The sequence below is a fragment of the Macrobrachium nipponense genome, chromosome 15 (assembly GCF_015104395.2).
Source record: "Macrobrachium nipponense isolate FS-2020 chromosome 15, ASM1510439v2, whole genome shotgun sequence".
Classification (NCBI taxonomy): domain Eukaryota; kingdom Metazoa; phylum Arthropoda; class Malacostraca; order Decapoda; family Palaemonidae; genus Macrobrachium; species Macrobrachium nipponense.
Genome location: NC_087208.1, coordinates 524,726 through 548,649, shown reverse-complemented (window position 1 = coordinate 548,649; position 23,924 = coordinate 524,726). Strand labels below are relative to the sequence as shown.

The 23,924-nt window shown below is 35.4% G+C and overlaps 1 protein-coding gene across 3 annotated transcripts in view; it reads right to left on the bottom strand.

The window, feature by feature from the left end:
* Positions 1 to 23,924, bottom strand: part of LOC135226957 (zinc finger protein 260-like) — a 554,628-nt gene that overhangs the window by 58,996 nt on the left and 471,708 nt on the right. The window contains exon 7 of one of the 3 annotated variants that reach the window (XM_064266640.1): positions 10,222 to 13,683. The exons of the other annotated variants lie outside the window; for them this stretch is intronic. Within the exon in view, the coding sequence (XP_064122710.1) occupies positions 12,422 to 13,683 (1,262 nt within the window). The 3' untranslated portion in view covers positions 10,222 to 12,421. Of the gene's footprint in view, positions 1 to 10,221; positions 13,684 to 23,924 lie in introns of those variants that run through there. 3 annotated transcript variants of the gene reach the window in all.

Sequence of the window (23,924 nt, the reverse complement as noted above, 5' to 3'; positions counted from 1 at the left end):
AGCTGTATATGCTGTATCACCAAGGATAACAGCACACACCACTATCTGATTTTGAGCCATCTGTATAAATCTTCACATAATTGGCATGGGTAACGTCGTGCTCTAAGAATTTTCCCCTAACCTCTTCTTCAGTACAGTCCTTCTTCTTATATGGTTTCTTGCATACTAATGCTTCAGGAATAAGCCATGGAGGATTTACAGGATGTTTTACCTCCAGGATTTTCTGGGATTTGAGATGGTTATCCCTAACATCCTCGTTCAGTCTAATTTGGAATGGTTTAGAAGCTCTTGTACCAGAGAAATTCCGCGAGTCTGTTTCCTTAAGTACTTGAAAAGAGGGATTTTTGGGAGCACTTTTCATCCTAGCCACGTATCGCAACCCTAGCTCTTGCCTTCTTAGATCAAGGGGAAGATGATCTGTGTCGACATATATGCTTTCAACAGGAGAAGTTCTAAAAGCGCCTGAGCATATTCTCAACCCCATGTTCTGTACAACATCCAATTCCTTTAGCTTGGTTTTACAAGCTGAAGAATAGATCTGACAGCCATAGTCTAGCTTGGAGCGATACAGCGAGTCATATAGCCTCAAAAGGGATTTTTTATCAGCCCCCCAACTAAAACCAGAAACAACCTTTAAAATATTCAAAGATTTTTTCACATTAATCTTTAGGGCATTTATGTGGCTGGCCCATGTTAATTTGTGGTCAATAATCATCCCCAGAAATTTTACTTCACTTTCATAGGGAATGATAGATCCTTTTAAACTAAGTGTGGGAACTTCTTCCACACGCCGGCATCTGGTAAATCTTACTGCAACTGTTTTGGAAGAGGAGAATTTAAAACCATTCTCATCAGCCCACTTAGTAATTGCGTTAATAGACCTTTGCAGATGTTTACATACTGACAATGAATCATATCCTGTGCAGTATATTGCAAGGTCATCAACAAAAAGTGAGCATTTAACAGGAGGCAAGATTTTTTCAACCACACTATTTATTGCCACTGAAAAGAGTGTTACACTTGAAACGCTTCCTTGGGGAACTCCTTCCTCCTGCACCTTAAAAAATCTGTCCATTAAAAAGGAATATATAAATCTGATCATTCTTCCACATATGCCCATCTTGTGCAATTTTTTCATGATGCCAATTCTCCAGGCAGTGTCATACGCTTTTTCGAGGTCAAAAAATACTCCAATGGTCTGACATTGTTTGGCGAATCCTTGCTGGATTTGGTTGGTCAGCCTCAGCAACGGATCAAGGGTGGAGTGGTTCTTCCTGAAACCAAATTGAAATGATGATATTAATCCTTTAGTTTCTAAGTGCCAAACTAGTCTAGTATTTATCATTTTCTCCATCAGCTTACACACACAGCTGGTAAGAGCTATTGGTCTATAGCTGGTGGCTAGGGAACCATCTTTATTAGGCTTTTTAACTGGAACAACTATGGATATTTTCCAGTCGTTGGGTAAGATTCCAGTTTCCCATATTTTGTTTATAATCTTCAGTAAATATTTTTTGGCATCGTCTGGGAGGTGTTTAAGCATTTCATATATGATTGTATCCTCACCTGGAGTTGTGGATTCACTAGAGGAGAGCGCCTCCCGTAATTCTCTCAAGGAAAACCTGTAGTTGTATGGTTCAGATTTTCCTGAATCGAATTCCAGAATCATTTCAAAATTCCTAATTTCTTGAAATTCTCGAGAATAATTCTTGGCGCTGGAAACTTCAGAAAAGTGTTTTCCTAGCTCATTGGCAACTTCGGTGGGCTCTGTGATCAGAGTGTCATTTATTGTTAATGAGGGTAATGGTGACACAACAAATTTCCCACTCAGTTTCCTTATTTTGCGCCACACCACTTTCAGTGGAGTCTTTGAGTTTATTCCATTAATATAGTAAAGCCAACTTTCTCTTTTGGCTCTCTTATAAAAGCGGCGTTGCTTAGCTAAAGCACGTTTGTAGATTAATTTAGACTGAGGAGAGCCACTAGTTTTGCAACGTCTGTAGCACTTCCTAGTAACTTTCCTCAGAATACCACAAGTCTTATTCCACCAGGGAACTGCAGGTCTACGAGGTTTGCCTTTTGTTTTGGGAATAGAGCCTTCAGCACTCTTCAGAGTAGATTCAATAAAGTAATCATAAGCATCTAGATGAGATTGAAATGACTCAAACTCCCTATCTAGTGTGACTCCCTTACTGAATTTATCCCAATCTGCCTCCTCTACCTTCCACTTTGGTAAAACTTCAGATGGACTATTCACAGCATATTTCAAATGGATGGGGTAATGATCACTCCCATTTAAATTCTCGTTAACAGACCAACTAAAATCAAGGTGGATACTTCCTGAAGAGATACTAAGGTCCAGTGCAGAGAAATGATGATCATGAATACTGTGGAAAGTCATTGACCCATTATTATATAGGATAACATCATTCCTATCAATAACATCTTCAATTAATTTCCCTTTACTGTCTAGATACCGACTTCCCCAAAGGGGGTTGTGGGCATTAAAATCTCCTAGAAGTAGAAAAGGAGCTGGAAGTTGGTTAATTAAGGCCTGAATATCTTCACTGTTAAAAACAAGATCTGGTGGAAGGTATAAGGAGCAGACTGTTATCTTCTTTTCCAAGATGACTGAAATAGCAACAGCCTGTAGAGTTGTATTTAATTGTATTATGGAGTGCTGCAGAGCTTTATTAACAATAATTGCAGCACCTCCATGGGCCCGACCACCCCTTGGGGGAGAGGAGTTAAATATTTAGTCCAGGATTATAAGGAGAGTTGCCTAACATTGTCTCCTGCAGGCATATAATCCCTGGATTGAATTCATGAATTAAGACTTTAAGGTCTTCTGCACGGGCTCTGAGACCTTTACAGTTCCACTGAAGGATATCAAACATGAATGTTACGGTGGTAAAAAGTGCTACTTCCCACTCCTTAGAGGGGAAGTACTGTTCCTAGTGTGGAGAGGAAAGTTCTCCTTTATAAGTGACTGTTTCTTTAATCCCTTTTCATTTAAATTGGAATTTATAGTTTTTGGCTGATCATATTTTTGGTATTGATTCTGATCAGAATTTCTACTGTGATTCTGTGAATCACAAGGTTCATTTGTCTTACGCCGGCAAGACTGATCAGAACTCATATGTTTTTGGGCTGAAACTGCTTTTGGAATCACCTTTCTAGGTGGAGAGATCTCTTCCAAAACACTGAACCCATTTGAGGTTTTTATTTTAAAGCCATCATTATTTGGGGATGTATTCCTTGTGCGCTTCTTGGTGGTTGTAATTATAGGTTTGTTTTCATTTTTGTTTGTGGCGGTGACAATTGATGGCTCTGAAGTAGCTCTATCTAATTGGGCTTGGTCCCTTGGTTTATTCTTGTTGGAAGTGTTTTTGGAACAGCTTCCCGAATTATTGATTGATTTTGGCTCCCTTTTTTTGGGAGGAGAGCCTGCAACTATCATATTAGTCACCTTTGTATTGACTTTGGTAGGCGAGTTTTCTGTACTTCTTGAAGTACAACTTTTGGTGTTGGAGTCCAAGGCACTAGCAGATGAAAATTTCTTGACAGAATGGGGATTTTCATAATTTTCATAATTTACAGTCTATTATCAGATGCAGTTATTTGTTGTCTTACATTGCTGGAATTTTTCATAAGTTTTATTACCGAAGCATAGGTAGAGTTGGCACTTTTGTTTGCCCCCATTACCACACGCTTTGCTTCGCTAATGCTGATATGTTCATTGTCAGCCACTGCCAATACGTCTTCTTCAAATCTGTATCTGAGGCAAGTCCTAGAATTTGGAGAGTGATCACCCTTACACTGAAAACAGTATTGGGTTGCTACACACTCGTCAAAATTATCATGCTCCTCAGAGCACACAGAACATCTTTTGTTGTTTTCACAAGTTTTGAATGTGGCCATATTCAAAACATTTGTGACACTGTTTCGGATTTCTTCTGTATCTTTTAACCTGCATCCTCTCATGGCCAACAATGATAGTATCAGGTAAGTAACTGGAGGAGAAGGTTAAAAGGATGGCTGCATCCCCTCCTAGCTTTTTTACGTGAGATACACAAGGAGGACATCGATTGAGAATCTCCTCCTCTTCCAAAACATGAAGGTCTTTTGAGTATACTACCCCTTTCAGTGTGTTAAAGGATCTATGCGATCAATACATTCGATATTTCCACTTTCAGGAGGTTTAAAATTAGATAGCAAAATTGCTTGGGTTTCATTACCAGCTTTTATTAGCAAGTTCTTTCCATAACGCTTCAAGTTTCCAAAGGGAATGGAACCTACCTTGCTCTCGATACATTCAGCAGCCTTTATAAAATTTTTTCCTCCCTCCTTGTAGCTAGCAACATGCCATATAGGGGTAGGAAGCACTCTGGTACATGGGGCTAGTCTATTCTGTCCGATAGCCGAGCTCATATCCATCTTCATGCCAGAAGTCGTCGGATCCAGGGGAGGGAGAACTAGTAACCAAATCCATAGAATTATGCCGGTTCACATTCAGAAAGTCCAAAAAGTGCGCACACAATCTAAGAGCCCCGCTGAGACCCCAACAGCACATCAGAAAGGGAAATCAAGGCAGCCTCTAATGCCCAAACTCCCCACCCCAACAAACCGCACAAGCCCACAAAGCGATCCCAGGATACTAAGCACGCACACACCAGACCACCTCACACAAACTGGCTCACCTACACACCCAAAACTGCTTGGTTTTATCAAGAAAGTATCGTGGATCAGTCAGGTATTCACATTCTCCACCAATGGCACAAGTGAGAGTTGATTCCCAATGGTCCACCCCATACCCTACCCTTACGGGATAGCACCAATACGCTTGCAGTGGCCCAGGTATAAGCCTATCCGCCTGCTGAGAGTTCTGCCCCCACTAATGGGGACCGACTCCCCACTCCAAACGTATTGGTGGGCTTCCGGACAATAGCCAGGAGTCCCATCCCAAACACCAGCCCCCCCTGGATTCCGATGGGCTGATGTTTGGAGATGGTTCCGCCCTCAAGGTAGCAATGGGAGGGTCCCATCACTACCTCTTGGGTCCAAACCATATCAGGTGGCGACTCAACCACCACAACTCCCACAATTAGCTTCGAATGCAAACCCCTTCTAAAACACGATCCCTTCTCAGACTCACCTAAGCAGTAAAATTTAACAAAAGTGGAAAATTCCACATAATTAATCCAAATGATAATAAAAAATATTACATGAAGGAGAAGGATGTAGTAAGAATGAAAAAATTGCAGAAAAAAGGAAAAGTTCTGACTAATTTAGTTAGATCGGCAGCTGGGCCCCAAGGACCACTGAAAAAGCAACCCCACCAGGCATCAGAGCCCAGCTGCTGGTCCCTAAGCCCCCTACCCACGTCAAGGGGTCAGCATCTAGGGGAAGATTTTCTCGGAATATTCATTTGAAAATACACATTGGAAGCCATACAGGTGAAAAGTCTTTCGAGTGTAAGGATTGTGGCCAAAGATTATCTCAATGTTCATTTGAAAAGGCTCACGAGAATCCATACAAGTGAAAAGCCTTTCGAGTGTAAGGATTGTGGCCAAAGATTTATCAGAGTTGCAATTTGAAAACACGCATAAGAATCCATACAGGCGAAAAGCCTTTCGAGTGTAAGGATTGTGGCCAAAGATTTTCTAGGAATGGTGATTTGAAAACGCACATGAGAATCCATACAGGTGAAAAGCCTTTCAATTGTAAGGATTGTGGCCAAAGATTTTCATAGAGTGGTCATTTGAAAAGTCACATGAAAATCCATCTAGAATAACATTAAGAGTAAAGATTTTCTTAGTGGAGATTTGAAATAATTTTCGAGTGAAGATTCTTTGAAAATAACTTACTGAAATTACTTTGGTGACTCCACGGTGAAAGGTTTTATGAACGTTTTCTCACTTTTTTTTTTTAATCCAGATTTATGTGAGATGCCTTGAGTATTGTAGATGTCAGTGAAGGATGTATTTAATATTATATTATCAGGTGAAATTTCTATTAATTAATTAATGAGTTTTCCTTCTAAACAATAAAGTTCAACAAAAGGTATAGGTTAGTATGGTTTTATTGTTTACATTGAGGCGGTGTGGAAGTGAGAGTAAGCAAAGCAGGAGCGAGTACTGGTGCTGGGGCAGTCAAGTGGTGGTTGCACAGTAAGAGGAGATGGGAGCGCATCTATCCATACATTTGGGAGACAAGTGCTTAACACAAGATTTCTGACGTTTCAAGTTCCTGGGAGACGGCAGTACAAGGGAGTCCCATGTGTGATAAGGTAACTGCACAGGTGCGAAAAGCGAAGGGCCAACCCTGAAGCTACACAAAGGAAGGGTATCATAAGAGCCCTTATGCCACTTGATTGGCACTGGGGACTTGGGAGCTGCATCCCGCACATGCCTCTTCAAAGGCATTGAGGTGTTACTGTAGCATCTACAATGCCCGAGATCAGACTCTGAGTCGGAAATTGATGACAAGCAGGGCACATCCAATGACATGCCTTTCCAATGGCAGTCGGTCATGTCCTGAGACATAACAATAGGACCAACAATGAGGGTGGCAGACTGTGGGCAAACCCCATCAACATCCCTTGGACTTCCAGTATGTCTTCTCCCGGTAGAAGGGGAGTAGGACAGTGACCTTCGTCTAGGAGAGCCGGCAGGACGGGCAACCATCCCCTCCACTGACACTCCACTTTGCACCTTGTCACCACTCACTTTCTTCACTTTATCCATGAGGCCCCTAAGAGACGCTCCCAACTCCACGATGGAACTTAACACTAGATTAAACTAGACATCAAACTTATTATTAATCCTCAACTCTAGACTGACAATGGCATCGGGTTCGGAAGCATGGAAGCTGAGTACTGGAGAAGGAGGAGGGAGAGAAATAAGGCTGAGGACAGGAGAAAGATTATTCCCAGGAGTAGAGGGAAGAGGCAGACCGGAGTCTGTCTTATGCCTAGGGGAAGAATCCCTACTAACAGAGGCCCTACTTTTGGCTCTAGAGGCCGCCTTCCTAATACTATTTTTTTCCAACCTATTAAGGTGGGACTCTAAAAACTTCCACCTTCTATCATCCCACTTCTTACTCTTATCACATGTAAGCTCTCTTGTACTCACCTGACTTCTGCACTTGGTACACCTCGTGTGTGCATCATAGCATAACTTGTCAGTCTAGTCATGAAACCTTCACTGCAATAGCAAAGACTGGAAGTACTAGAATAAGACATACTGATAAACTAACTAAGAGAACGAAAAACTAACGATGGTAAAGCCAACCAAATTAGTACAACAGCACAGAAAGAAAATCAGCTAAAGCGAGTATATACATCACCGACTTTAGGAAACTAGAAAGCGGCGATCATGAACATAGGAAGCAAAAGACGTCTTGTCAGCTGCGTGGCATAAAGAAGAATGGCGTTATCGGCTAATGTTGGTCGCGAGTTCCTGCTGCGAAGGGTGGGACCTGTCATCCATGCATTGCAACAGTCACTTGCACGCTATTTTTAAAAAATTTTAGGATGCCGTGCAATGCTAATCGTTAGCTAAGTAATTATTTGGTAAGTTACTTTTATAAATTAAATCTTATCATCGTAGTTTCAGTAAGACTTAACCTAGTGTTTTGTTCCATAAAGTAGTGAGCCGAAACACTACTTTTAATTTTACTCATGGCATAATAATGGCCTACAAAGCAATTCTTGTTGCACTTCTTCACTTCTCCCAGGTGCCATTTAACTTTACTGCCAACATTAAGAAACATGATAAGCATCAGACAACTGTTTTTCAGGTAGGTTTGAGCCTGAAGTCTGGCAACACAAACTTAATATTTTTTTTTTTTTTTTTTTTTTTTTTTTTTCTTTTTTTTTTTTTTTTTTTTTTTTTTTTTTTTTTTTTTTTACATTTTTCCAATCCTTCGCTGCTTGAATCATATTCTTTTAAGGTGTCATATTCCTCTGGCTCTTGAATGAAAATCATCCTCTTCCATTAAAACACTATGTACACACTTTTTTCCGTAAGACCTTCAATGCAATCTGAGCGAACTTACTGATCAAATGATACTTCCAAAATGAGACATTAATGGAGAATTGTTCTGATGAACTATTTTCCAAAAAAACTTATCAAAATCGAACAGTACCCAACAGAGTACTGTACTATTTTAGACTTCAGCACAATAAATAGTTTCACTGAAAAATCTGCCAAACTCCTTCAGAAAAATATTACCAGATAAAATCATCACAACGATAAGACAAATAATTCAGTAAGGGAAACAGGATGAACTATACCATTGTCTTTATGAAGTTCCATTGAACAAAAAAAATTAAATAAAATAAAATAAATCAACAAAGAAGTTTCCAAAAATATATTAAATTTCAAGCAGTACAGAAAGCCTAAAAATCACTTTCCAATTACTTGATAAGGTCAAATACTTGGTATAATACTTTCTGGAATAATTGAGCACAAAACATAAGTAAATATTAACCAGTAAAGAGAAGAAAACCAACTTGATAAACTTCCACGTGTTTTGTAGACTGACAAACATAGAGAGAGAGAGAGAGAGAGAGAGAGAGAGAGAGAGAGAGAGAGAGAGAGGAGGAGTGTGTACTGACTTATCTGAAGTTAATCCAAAACATTAACGAGACTATAAATTCATGCGAGTTAACCATCAAAAGACATTTAACAAATAAATGTCATTACAAGCATATTTTTAAACCTATTTTTCTTTAAAACAATTCTTTTTATGCCCAAAAAATGCAAAGCAGATATTTACAATAATTTACTGTCTATCAAATTAAACTCAAATTGAAAACATTACAATCTTAACTAGCCATTCAAAAGGTTGCAAATCCTTGGAACCAACAACTACTCAAGAACTCTTAACAGATCTGAGTTAATAACAAGGAGACTTGAAAGGATTAATGATGTGACATTCCATACATGAGTAATTTGCAATTTCTTTATAAAAAAAATACTGTAGGTACAGTGAAATTTTAGATGTAAGGGTTTAATCACCACATGTAACGTTAAAAATAGGCTTAACTAATATATGCTTTAATGCATAAATATTTAATAACATATCCCAAAAAACATTTACAGTGTTCAACACAAAAATTATTTTTATCATTACACCAAAGGATAAATAAAAAAAATTATTTTCTTCACTTCATACCTATTAAGCAAGCAGCACTTTTTGGTTCCATCAAAACTATATCTAGGGATCATATAGGATCCCTCCATTAAACCTATCAAAATTCTAAAGAAATCTGTTACTAGACAGCCAGTTCAAAGAAAAAAAAAAAAAACACAAAGTAATCGGAAACCATTATACATTACCTTCTATTACGTCCAAAACCTGCATATTAACAATAGTACAAGTTTGTGAAGAAAACTAATGAAAAATATTTCTTGACTAAAGAAACACTGCCAGGAGAAATGTCAATAGAACACGTTAGGTACAAATTTTACATTTCTTTCAGCATACACAGGTCCGTATAACCTTGTAACAACAGAAAATTCCTTCCACGTAACTTCTGTGGTGCCTATATTTTACACACAGTACCTTAAACGAAGATGATAACAGGGCAAACGGTTAGCTTAAGGTGAATGATATAACAAAAAACACTACAGCACGTGACTTCTTCAAAGGAAAAGATCTCACTTCACTACCTACCAAGAAAATTATTCAAAATGCCAGTTAAACTCCTGGTTCACTACCTGCAGCGGAAAAATTTTTCCATTTCATTCCGTCTAATTTCAACCAGAATAAAGTCAATCCAGCTCAAAAATTTGCCTTGAATCGAAGAAACTAAACTAAAAAGCAAGGTCAATCTCTGTCGATGAAAGTGAACTTCAGACTTATGTTCAATACTATGGGAAGGCGCTCATACAATAAGCATTAAATAAGCAGGATAAACTTGTCTTAATGGCCTCCACACTACAGCACAGAGCCGTATATAGCTAGATACGGTTCTGCTACATCATATACTTCGAAATGAAATCACCCTGATAGATAGAACGGTTTCATTTATTATATGCTTTCATAAGAGATTCAAATATAATTTTTACTATATAAACAACTTATAGCATGATTTGACGAAGCTCGACATTCTGATTTTTGTAATAACTCAGGTTTTGGTAAATATTTTGACATTTCTAGCAAGTTAACACCAGAAAACATTCACTGGTCATTATGTCCAGTAGGAACTGAAGATGGGTTTTATTTGTGATGTGCTACATTTCAGGATATCACTACCATCCACATTCCGTCTTTAAGCTGATATATAGTTGACTTCAAAATAATCAAATCAAGAACCAAAACTATTCACCACCAACTCGATGAAATACTCAGTCCCTGAGCAAGATAAGGAAACTGCAAATTATTCTAGGGAGGAACGTGGTGTAGTACTCTAGCCGTCGAAAGACCCCACTCCCCCCTCCTTTTAATTCTGAAGATGTGGTACATCTTAAATTTTCTCAAATAGGATGAGCATGCAATACATCATATTAGTATCTGCATTACTGCCACAAAGTTGGTTGAAATCCTATTAAAGATAATTTGGGAGAACTACACATCAATAATCCTTTTGTATATCCCACACACTGAAGAGCATATAGCTATTCAATACACTGCGGACATCTTTGAAAAATTCCCGTTACACAATAAAACCACATACCCTATTGAATCACGTAAAACCTTGAAATTAAAAGAATTTTAAGGAGTATATGTAGATATGGCAGATAATTTTACAAGAATGTCATATGCATCAAGTCTGACCAGATTTATTGTTATTCTCTCTCTCTCTCTCTCTCTCTGTGTGTGCTTTATAAAAACAACTTAAATTCCAAAATTATAACAAATGTTTACTAAGCTTTCCAGCTTTCTTTTTAGGACTTCTTATATTTCATAAAGTTAACAAACTTCTGGTGAATAAAAGGAATGCAGTTTTCAATGAAAAATGAAAATAAAACATGTATTACGTAATGAGAGAGAGAGAGAGAGGGGAGTACAGTGCTAATATGTAAAGGCATTGGTGAGACGTTAATAAAGTCAAACAATACTACTGAGAGACAACAGATGTTTGTCTACATCATAATTCCTATTCTCTCTTATTAAAATCACTGAACATCAAACTAATATATACCATGAATGTTTAACACAATAATTGAATCCCACAACCATCCTATATTTATCAATGAAGGCTCAAATAATTCCAAAATCCATGGAAGTGATGAAACCCATTAGTATGTGATATAACTTACCCAAAAAGATTCTTATTATCTACAAAGCCTTCCAATGAATAAAGCACAACATCCGAATATCAAAATATAAGAATTTTTTTTCACGAAATGTTCATGAAATCGAATACATTAAAATATTACCTATGTTGAACAAATACTTAAACACATCCTTACTAAATAAAATCTTATATTCAAGTTGGGAAAGATGATGTTACGCCTCTATCATTAACGTTTACCTAATTTGCTTTCCTTATCATACATTACATTTAATAGAATTTTCGTACGAAATACTTTACAAATACGTTTATTCTTCAAACATTCCTTCAAAATACCCAAATTAAAAACTGTTTTTGATAAACAACCTCAATGTAAACAATAAAACCATACTAACCTATACCTTTTGTTGAACTTTATTGTTTAGAAGGAAAACTCATTAATAAATTAATAGAAATTTCACCTGATAATATAATATTAAATACATCCTTCACTGACATCTACAATACTCAAGGCATCTCACATAAATCTGGATTAAAAAAAAAAAAAAGAAAGTGAGAAAACGTTCATAAAACCTTTCACCGTGGAGTCACCAAAGTAATTTCAGTAAGTTATTTTCAAAGAATCTTCACTCAAAAATTATTTCAAATCTCCACTAAGAAAATCTTTACTCTTAATGTTATTCTAGATGGATTTTCATGTGACTTTTCAAATGACCACTCTATGAAAATCTTTGGCCACAATCCTTACACTTGAAAGGCTTTTCACCTGTATGGATTCTCATGTGCGTTTTCAAATCACCATTCCTAGAAAATCTTTGGCCACAATCCTTACACTCGAAAGGCTTTTCGCCTGTATGGATTCTTATGCGCGTTTTCAAATTGCAACTCTGATAAATCTTTGGCCACAATCCTTACACTCGAAAGGCTTTCCACTTGTATGGATTCTCGTGAGCCTTTTCAAATGAACATTGAGATAATCTTTGGCCACAATCCTTACACTCGAAAGACTTTTCACCTGTATGGCTTCCAATGTGTATTTTCAAATGAATATTCCGAAAAAATCTCTGGCAACAATCCATAGACTCGAAAGACTTTTCGCCTGTATGGATTCTTATGCGCGTTTTCAAATTACAACTCGATAAATCTTTTGCCACAATCCTTACACTCAAAAGGCTTTTAACTTGTATGAATTCTCATGAGCCTTTTCAAATGAACATTCTGAGAAAATCTTTGGCCACAATCCTTACACTTGAAAGACTTTTCACCTGTATGGCTTCCCATGTGTATTTTCAAATGCCTATTCTGAGAATATCTTTGGCCACAATCATTACACTCAAAAAGCTTTTCACCTGTACGGATTCTCATGTGCCTTTTCAAATTACCATTCCGAGAAAATCTTTGGCTACAATCCTTACACTTGAAAGGCTTTTCACCTGTATGGCCTCCCATGTGCATTTTCAAATGACTAGTCTGAGAAAATCTCTGGCCATAATCCTTACACTCGAAAGGCTTTTCACCTGAATGGATTCTCATACCATTCTGAGAATATCTTTGGCCACAATCTTTACACTCGTAAGACTGTTCACCTGTATGGATTCTCATGTGCCTTTTCAAATTACCATTCCGAGAAAATCTTTGGCCACAAACCTTACACTTGAAAAGCTTTTCACCTGTATGGATTTTCGTGTGCCTTTTCAAATTACCATTCTGAGAAAATCTTTGGCTACAATCCTTACACTCGAAAGGCTTTTCACCTGTATGGATTCTCATGTGCCTTTTCAAATGACCATTCTGAGATAATTTTTGGCCACAATCCTTACACTCGAAAAGCTTTTCACCTGTATGAATTCTCAAGTGCATTTTCAAATCAGCATTCAGAGAAAACCTTTGGCCACAATCCTTACACTCGAAAAGCTTTTCACCTGTATGGATTCTCATGTGCATTTTCAAATTACAACTCTGATAAAATCTTTGGCCACAATCCTTACACTTGATAGGCTTTTCACCTATACGGCCTAAAGATTTTTCAGTTATCTTCTGGGTGTTTCTATTACCCACACTCTTCTCTAAATTCTTATGTTCCGAAAATATTTGTCCATAGTTATTTGAGAACTTCAATTCCGAGTTAAAATTAACAAAGAAATTTTCTTTCCTTTGAAGAATCGACACAGAAGTACCGCTTTCTATGCATTTAAGAGCATTTAAATTTTCATCATTACATGAAATACCATTACTAGACAAAAAAGACTGACTTATACAATCTTCAGATTTTCTATCTAAATTATGGCCTGTACAATAAGGCCCTTTATTCTTATTTGGATACAAGATTTCTTCTCCATTTGAATACTCCTGCATAACCTTCTGTCGACAATACTTGAGGTGATGCAAAAGGTACTGGGATGTGGAGTACACAATGCCACATCGTCCACATTCCCTGCCTGGGGAAAAAAAAGGTAAATATCCGCATATCATAATCATCTATATAATATATATATATATATATTACTATATATATATATATATAATATATATATATATATATATATATAATACATATATATATATATATATATATATATATATAGATATATATATATATATATATATATATATATATAATACATATATATATATAATATGAATATATATATATATATTATATATATAATATATATATATATATATACACACACACATATATATATATATATATATATATATATATATATATATATATATATATATATATATATATATATATATATTATATATATATATATATATATATATATATACATATATACAGTGGGCCCCCCGGTAAGGGAGAGAGAGAGAATTATTAGTTATTATGTGATATCATGTAATCTTATTAAACTTACTAATACAGTATTGATCAATATTAATATTTCAAAATCAGTAAATCGTTTTTGTATCATAAAAATGTATTTAAGCATGAAAATAACATCAAAATACACTAATTAGTGATTATTTATCGTCAGAAAATCCCGCGAATAGGCGAATTCACCGCAAATAATGGTTAGATATGGTCCAGAAAAAAATCCGCGAATCAGTGAGTCCGCGAATCCGGAGAACGCGAATACGGGGGCCCACTGTATATATATATATATATATATATATATATACATATACATAGATTATATATATATATATATATATATATATATATATATATATATATATATATATATATATAATATACACAGTGGGCCCCCGTATTCGCGTTCTCCGGATTCGCGGATTTTTTTTCTGGACCATATCTAACCATTATTTGCAGTGAATTCGCCTATTTGCGGGATTTTCCGACGATAAATAATCACTAATTAGTGTATTTTGATGTTATTTTCATGCCTAAATACATTTTTATGATACAAAAACGATTTACTGATTTTAAAATATTAATATTGATCAATACTGTATTAGTAAGTTTAATAAGATTACATGATATCACATAATAACTAATAATTCTCTCTCTCCCCCTTACCGGGGTGTATGCTTTTTGTGTGATAAATGATTTACTAATTTTCTAATATTAATATTAATGTAAAGAGCAATTACTTCAAGAAAGAAAATACTACATTGAATTAGTAAGTTTTATTTAGTTTATCAAATTTCAAAAATTATGTAAGAATGAAGGAAATCCCAGTCTTCACGCATCTTTCTTTCGAACTCCAGGTCTCTCTCTCTCTCTACTGAGATGAGAGATTTTTATGGTACACATATGTATAATATGTTTATTAATATTTTCATATGATAATATAATAATAATAATAATAATAATAATAATAATAATAATAATAATAATAATAATAATAATAATAATAATTGAAATTACAAAAATCATATGTGAAAGTATTTTACAAATGCTACAATAATCCATCTCTCTCTCTCTCTCTCTTACAGAGATGTATATTTTTTGGATGATGATTTACTAATTTTCAAAAATCAATATTAATGTAAACAGCAATAATATAAATTCATTAAAGAAAATACTAAAGTAAATTAGCAAGATTTTAGTTTTTAAATATAAAATTATGTAAGAATGAAAGAAAATGCATTTTACCCCGCATCTTTGATTTCTTGGGAGCCAAGCAGAGTTGGCTGGGGTCCAACAACTGTTGCCCTCTCGATGGTCACGTATTTTCTCTCTCTCTCTCTTTTACTGAGATGAGAATTTCTATGGTACATGTGTATGTTTATTAATATTTTTGCATAATGATAATAATAGTTGTATAATTAATTTCAAAATTCATATGTTATGGTATTTTATAGAAGTACAATAATCTATCCATTTCAGTCTTTTAAATAAGGATAACCCTCCCCCCCTTCCCTCTCTCTCTCTTTTGCCACACGAGATAGTGTGTCTTAATGATAACTCTCGCCCTCTGTTTGGGCTGGAAATGTATGTATAAGTGTATCTTTAAGGACATTACTACATTTTATGGTAAAATAATAATATACAGCACTAGTTTACAAATAATATTTAGTTTCGTGAGATTAAACAGTAACAATACTATCTCTCTCCCTCTTTCTTACTTACGTATGTTTATTTGTTTTGTAGTATAAATAAATGATTTACCTTATAACTAATTTTCAAATATTAATAAGATTAATTAAAAAAAAAAAGCTATTCCCAGTCTTTTTTATCCACTTGGAGGAACATGGGCGGAGGAGTATATGACAGTTTGATATTCGTATTGGCGGAGGGGAAGGAGTCGGAGTTTAGGAGTTATTCTCTCTCTCTCTCTCAATATTATTCTCTCTGTCTCAGAAATAATTCATAATTTCACTCTTGATGGTCAGATATATGATGTTGCCATTCATTGGTCACTCTCTCTCTCTCTCTCTCTGTTATTGGCTGTAGGTATATATTTTTAATGGTAAAATGTTTAAGATGACTTTGAAATGATATTAATAATATAACCTCAAAGATTAATATAGTAATAGGTTAGTAATTTTAGGTATATTTGAGGTAGGATGTTATTAAAGGTATACATTTGGCATCTGAACTTTCAAGATAGGCAGTTATAAGCATTTTTAATGGTGGTTCTAACTATTCGCGGGTTTTAACTATTCACAGGGGTGTCTGGTACACATCCCCCGCGAATACGGGGGGAACACTGTATGTGTATATATATATATATATACATATGCACATTTTGTACATTTGTGGTCTTTCACCGTTTAGACTTGTAACACATGCAACACATTTATTGGTGACGGTTGTGTACACCTAAATATATCTATACCAAAATCTGGTTCCAAATCCAGGTGAACATAAATCGTGTGGGGCTCATATATATTTTGCTGATTATAGTTCTGCAGTTTCATAATTTCTAAACGGTTCTCTTTAATCTACCTTATTAAAAGGATTTACGTTCCTGAATTTTACATTTAGCTATCCCTTAGGTAGAAGATACATCCTTAGCTTGAACCTCATTACACCATACACATACATACATATATAGTATACTATATTTAATTTATATATATATATATATATATATATATATATATATATATATATATATATATATATATATATATATAGTATATATATATATATATATATATATATATATATATAGACTATAAAAAACAGGGAATCTGTGGATATTTATCATAGAAAAAAAACGCATATAAACAAATTTCCGCAAATAATGGGTAAATATGGTCCAGAGAGAAATCCGCGAATCCATGAGCCTGCAAATACGGGGGCCAACTGCATTTATAGTTATTGTAATTATCTGCTTAATTCTAATTCGGCACACACACAAAAGTTGGTTCAGGTTCTTTCCCCTTCCACTACAGGTTGTTATCATCTAAGTGGCACCTCCCACAAGAGGTTTTTTTTCTCTCTACCTCTTTCCATGTATTTATTCGGTCAGGTGGTTGTTTGCATAGATATAGAGAGAAGATAATTGAGACAGTAAACAACAGCCAAACCAGTCTGCGACTTGCACTGTCTGGCACCAATGCTATGCGATAATTATGTAAACAATGGCACAACCCATACAATATAATGGGAAACCATGTACTCTTTAAAACGTGTTTTCTTGGCTGTCTGTCAAGGCTGTCATATCATTTATGCACCATTTACTATATACAAAATGTACCTTATGCAGAAAAAACAATATTTAATTTTACTGTTATATTTCTTCTACAGTTAAGCTATAAAGTTTTGTAGATATGGTAAATACATTATGGTTATTTTCTAAGCATTCTTTAAAGATTGGTAAATTATCTTTGCAGCATTTACCAAGGACAATATGTACTATGTATATGTACAAATAAACATTTCAATTTCTTCTGCTGTAGTTTGTATACACTTGAGCAATATACATAGTGCGCCATTTTTTCCAAGTTATGTGCCCTTCTTTCCACCATAAATTTACAGTACTGATTTACTCTCTAGAGGCAGAACTAATTATCATTGTTCTTTATTCATGGGTCAAACTGAAACAATATAATTTGACAACAGTATGGTAAAATAATTTTCATGTCTTAAGCTATCATCCCATATAAGCTTCATCCTTAGGCATAATTATAATTGATAATAATAATAGACTAGATCTTACGTAAGGTCACAAATAGGGTTTCCAGTTTGAGCCCGATTTTGGATCTTGGGATTTCGGGACAATTAGAAAAATATCTAGGGATTATTTAGATATATTTTTATTGTTGACCATTCAAAATGAATGTTTTACACGGATCAAAATAAAAATCCTAATAATATGGATAATAAAACAAACAGCATTAATTTTGGTATTTCATGCTAAGAATATCAATGAGTTACATTGAGAAATTTGGTGTCATCTTGCAAAATATAAACCAATTTGGATATTTTAGTAGACATATATTTCTTGAAATACTAAACAGCTTTGCCCATCAACTAATGATAAACACAGAAAAAATTCAGTCTCCACTTGTGACACTAATTATCATCTATTTTGAAATACGCAACACTGTAATCCAGATGTTATATATATCCGGTGTTTCGAAATTGAAGGCCATCCCATCCACAGAACAAATGGAAAGTTATTTAGTTTTCTGCTATAGCCTATCTCCAAGTACATTATCTTAATTAGATATTTTTGATTTTATATTTCTTGTGTTTTCAGACTGAGTGACGGAGTTAGATACAGCCATGGCTAACAACTTAGAGGAAATCCTTCATTTCACATTCCTGGATAGCTAAATACATTATAAAGAGATGAATCCTTTGTTAAAAGAAACTGGAACAAAAATCCATATGACTGTCATCGCAAAAAGTGAGAATCTTGATAGTCTTGAAGTCCTTTCTCAGGAGTCAAAAGACATCATAGCTGAGGCAGTGGGTAGACCAAGAAAGTCTTTGTGTAAATTGGCACTTGAACTAGAAACAAAAAGGGGAAAGTAGAGAAGTTACAGCGCGAGTTAAAAAAATCTGGTAGCAAGCCATTTCACTCAGCAACAGAAAGAAGACCATGCATGGTTTTGTGGTTCATTCCTTAAAGATTAGGATGAAGGTGACTTTCTCCATGTTGTCGCATCGGATGAATTCTTCATTTACACACTCAGGAAGCCAAATCATAAAAATGACATCATTTGGGCTGCAAAGTTGGATGATATCAGCGATGATGTGTGCTATTGCCAAGTTGTGAAATTTCCTGAATGTTAGGAACAATCGTTTGCCGATTGTTCCCTTGATGGATTGTTGCCTCCTTTGTTTTTTATTTTAACTGCTGGCGAGTTGACGTCTGTTGGATGGCGTCAAACTTCGTCAGTCAGGTTCTGGAGGGCAGAACGACCAGTCAGGTTCTGGAGGGCAGAACAACCAGTCAGGTTCAGAGCGGCAGAGAGGCAGAGTCTTGGCAGCAGAGCAGCGGAGAGTATCTGAGGACGAGTTGGTAGTTGTATCAACCCTGTCGTGAACATCCAGTGGTCGAGGAGGACCTCTATACTGTATCTGAGGACGAGATGGTTGTTGTATCAACTCTGTCTTGATCGTCCAGCATTCGAGGAGGATGTCCATATTGTTTCCAAGGACGAGGTGGTTGCCGTATCGGCTCTGTCTTGATCGTCCGGCATTGGACTGTTGTCCTCTTTGTTTGAGGAAGTGTTCCCGTTTTGCTCTGAGTATCATTATACCGCTTCAGTGTTAATTCTCATTTATTATTATGCTGCCGTTTTTACATTTATTGTAATCGTTATTTCACTGCTTTTTCAATGTGTTTGTGTATTATGCTGCCTGATTTTGTATATGTATTTATGTACTGCACTACTTTTTCATTTATACCGTGGTCCTTTTGTATATATGATGTTGCTTTTGTTATATTAGTTATGCTGCTTATGAAATTGTTTGTTGAATTGTACAAGAATCACTTAATTGGATTATTACTGTTGCTGCCTTTATTATTTAATTCATTGTGTATGTTTATTTTGTTTATCACTGGACCTGACTCACTTGTACATTTTGTATATTTTGTATAATAAACTAATTTTAAGGTAACTTTTTTTTGGTTTTGTTATGCTCCTACCTCCTTTGTTTGTCACCTGTCGTCAGTCACTACAGCCCAATTGCTTATTTTTAAGAACCTGTCGATCTCGAAAGTCGAGATCGTAATACTGAATGTTTGGGAATTTTTCTGTGTTTCACAGCCAAACGGTTAATGTGGATCACCAAAGAAAAAGGACAGACATGGAATGGCAAATACTTCAGTGAAGCTGTGCTTACTGGTGGAGTATTTCCTTTCCTCAAAGATCCTGAAAATGTGTTATCTGCTGAAGTCACATTTTTGCAAGATAAGGCACCATGTTTCAAGGCTCTTCAGACAAAGGAGCTACTTCGAAACAGTGGTATCGATTTCATAATAGAAGCCTTTTCAGAAATGTTTTTGCTAGAATAAATACTTTTATGCACAGCTATATTTAGCACTTTGCTCAAAGAATAATTATACTTCTCTTTATCAAGAAAAATTAACTTGAAATTTTAACAAACTGGATTTTCAGTATTTACTTTTTTTATATCATAATTCTTGAATAATATCTTTAAATAATATTGTGCTTAAAAGTATTTTTCCAACAAATAAAAATTACATAATTCTGAAAAGGCTTCTATCATGACTAGAAAGCCACATGAATATTGTTAGAGAAATAACATAGCAAAATATCCATTTACTAATAACTACTATAAGATGTAGTCTGCAGACATATAGTAATATATATATATATATATATATATATATATATATATATATATATATATATATATATATAAGGCTATGCAACAGGTCATAATCATACTGGCCTGTAATTCAACATATATATTTACATTGCAGTCTGTAAGAATAACTTAAGACTTTCATAGCTATCCAACATTTAAGCTGTATTTCATTGTCTGTGGAGGCAGACAGATAGAAACATCAGCATTCCTGAAGGATATGACAAATTAGGCTACCTTTGCTAAACTAAGGTTAGGGATAGTAGGTTACCCTTGGTTTCTTGATCAAACATGGTTTCATTGTAGGGCTAGCTAGTTGGTAAAGTTTACTTTTAAAGCTATAATGTAGTACAACTAATAAATACCTATAGGAAAACTGGTATAATTGAAGTATAGCCTACTACCTTTTAGTGTTCTGGCAGATCAAAATCAGCCAAGTCTGCCAACAAGGACATTTGAGAACTTATTGATGACATTGTACATAACATTATAATTCTTCATTAATACTTACAACTGTAGAAGGCTAAGGGCTAGGCCTCGTGATACAATGTACATTCTAGTACTAGTAATAGGAAAAATTATCAGACTTAACCATGGTTACATGGTCTGACACTAACCCTACATGTTAATTTATTGGGAGACATAAATTTAATGTCAAATAGGCATAAATAAAAAGCTTATTACAACATTCATTGTTTTGTTACCTCAAAAAGCAGGCGTGTAGTTGACCGCAAGTTGACTGTGATCTAACACACTTTTACTTAAGGTAGTTGCAACACAGTTATAATGATTTTCATGAATGAAAAATAGCACTATCTTGTGAAATATGATCCCCTGTATGTGTGATCGTGTTTCTATATGGAACACAGTTGATGGCCCAACACTGGGTGCCAAAAGTGGCTTTTTTTTGCTGCTGATCTCTACCGATGCAATCTCTCAAGAGTCATCGCATACCAATGGCGCCTTACGTGCATGTGATTGTCACGTCCCTGCCCAATCTCTTTATTGTTGTGGGTCCGTGTACTTTCCAGCTGCAGACATCTTTGTGACCCCGGAACAGTTGATGAACAGCCCCATGTGTGTGTGTGTGTGTGTGTGTATGGTGGTGCTGCCCACTTAAACTTACTACGTTCAGCCAACTTTTGAGATTAGATCAATTGTGATCTATGAACGAGTCGAGTAATTTATGTTAATATTTTTGGGTAATTGTAAAATCTAGAATTAAAATTCTTTGCCCCTTTAATTGTCTTCTTGTAAAGTGTTCAGGGCTTTCTATAAATAGGTTATTTTCCATCCTCCTCTTGCTCTATCGTGTAAATGAGAGGTATTTTAGGGTAGTTTTATGTACACCCTAATCAGTTATTTTTTGTGGGTTTAACATACAATTTACTCCAAATAAATACTATTCTTTCATTTAGTTGTGAGAAGGATCCTAGTGTACACACACACACACACACATATACTGGGTTCCAATCAAAATCCCGAATGTCAAAATCCCTAAACTTAAAATCCCGAATGATTTAAAATCCTGAATTATCAAAATCCAGAATCTTAAAACCCCGAATAATCATAATCCCAGTAAATTATCCATTTGTCTTAACCATCTCTCTCTCCCTCTCTTGTACGAGCTTGGGGCAATTACCATTTTAGGTTTCCTGTAACGATGTCTTTTAGTTTAGTCTGTTCCTGTGTTATCTTAAAGTCACTTCTCCATTGTGGTCTACAAAATACTAAAAGCGTAAAGCCCATAACAACAATGGAAGAGATCTGTGAAATTGTTCCTTCGCAAAAAGGTTTTAATAAGTTAAATGCACATGGCTATTTGATGGTGAAAGAGAAAAGTTTAAACAATAGATACTACTGGTGTTTTGAAAGTAGGAAACTGCTTAATTGCAAAGGCCGAGCAATAACCATATTTTCAAATGTGCAACATATTCTTAAAAAAACTGTAGACCACATCCATTCACCCAATGCAAGTGCAGCGAACGTTTCGAAGATCATAGGTGAAGTAAAAAACCAAGCTAAAAACACAAAAGATATATATATATATATATAATAATGTATTTTGATATTCTATAAATAATGTAACATGTTATTGACTTAAAAACATGACTCAATTGTTCCTGTAAAAACTTGCAGCATTGTTATGTATAATTAGCAAAGCGTTGACATTGCCTTGACGTTGCTCTGACGCCACTTTGTATAACGTAGTTTGTAGACACCTGAGATCAGCGTTTAACATTGAAAAATGTAAAGTAACCGATGCCCTTCTGGGAAAAACATGTGGTCGTTCCCATCAACAGTCTGTGCCTACGTCACAGACCTAGATCCGTATATTCATGTGTGTGTACGAAATTGAGCAATGTTTTGCTTGACTATGTTTTTGTAAACAGAATTGTATATCAGACTTCCACCACACCTCTCTGCTTGAAGAGCTATCCAAATCTTCTTGCAGCTATCCTTTGTGATGTAGCTTGTTAAATATAACTTGTAATTTAACTATGAGCTTAATGTCTTCAAACCTTCATACTATAATTAAATATTGACGAAGGTGTGATGTATACCAACCGACACCTGCTGATATCATCACAGGTCTAAAGTAACCAACGGGGTGCATTGTTAGTATAACAATTGCAAGGCGATACCCCTTAAATGATGGCATATCTACCAAAGACTTACAAATCTTAGAAACACATCACATATCAGAAGTCAACAACAGCAAGATCAGAGAATCTACAAGCAACTTCGTGTCTCAGCCAATGCTGCTGAGGGCAACACGGGTATCATTCTGATCGCACCGAGATGACCTTCAACCACGAGCTTCGTTAATGAAATATATTAAGCCTACAATTTTTTATATCAAGAGGCTTAAACATCGTATACTGGACTTCTTCAACAGTGTGGAACTTCGAGAACTTCAACAGGACGTACCTTCTGCATCGGATCATCATCAACCCAATGCAACGGGAAACAAATCATTGCAACAAACAAACAGTGCGAGCAGAGAAACTGGGTCGCACATGAGAAGATGACATGGAAGAGGCTGTGACATCATCAAAACATGGGTTTTTCCTCGTATATATCAAGATAAGTACAGCTTTTTATTCATTTGGCGTGTGACTTTGAGTGATTCCTATTACGCAGGTCGACAATCGTGTTCCTGAGAGTGAGTTACAAGACATTTTTAATCTTACTTTCTTGCAGGAATCTATCTCCATCATTGGTACTTCACTCCTGCGGGCCTTTTTTTATCTTTGTTTTTCTGTCAACCTTTTTTTTCAGAAGTTCTCCTGAAATATTTTTATCATATTTTCTCTGCTTATTTTTATATTTTCTGTGCTTAATCTTATCATTTTGGGAGACACTATTAATATTGTAACACACTTGTTAAATATTGCATATGCGTTTACGCAGTGGACGTGTGTATTCATACAGATTTTACAATAGGGTTGCTAGGAA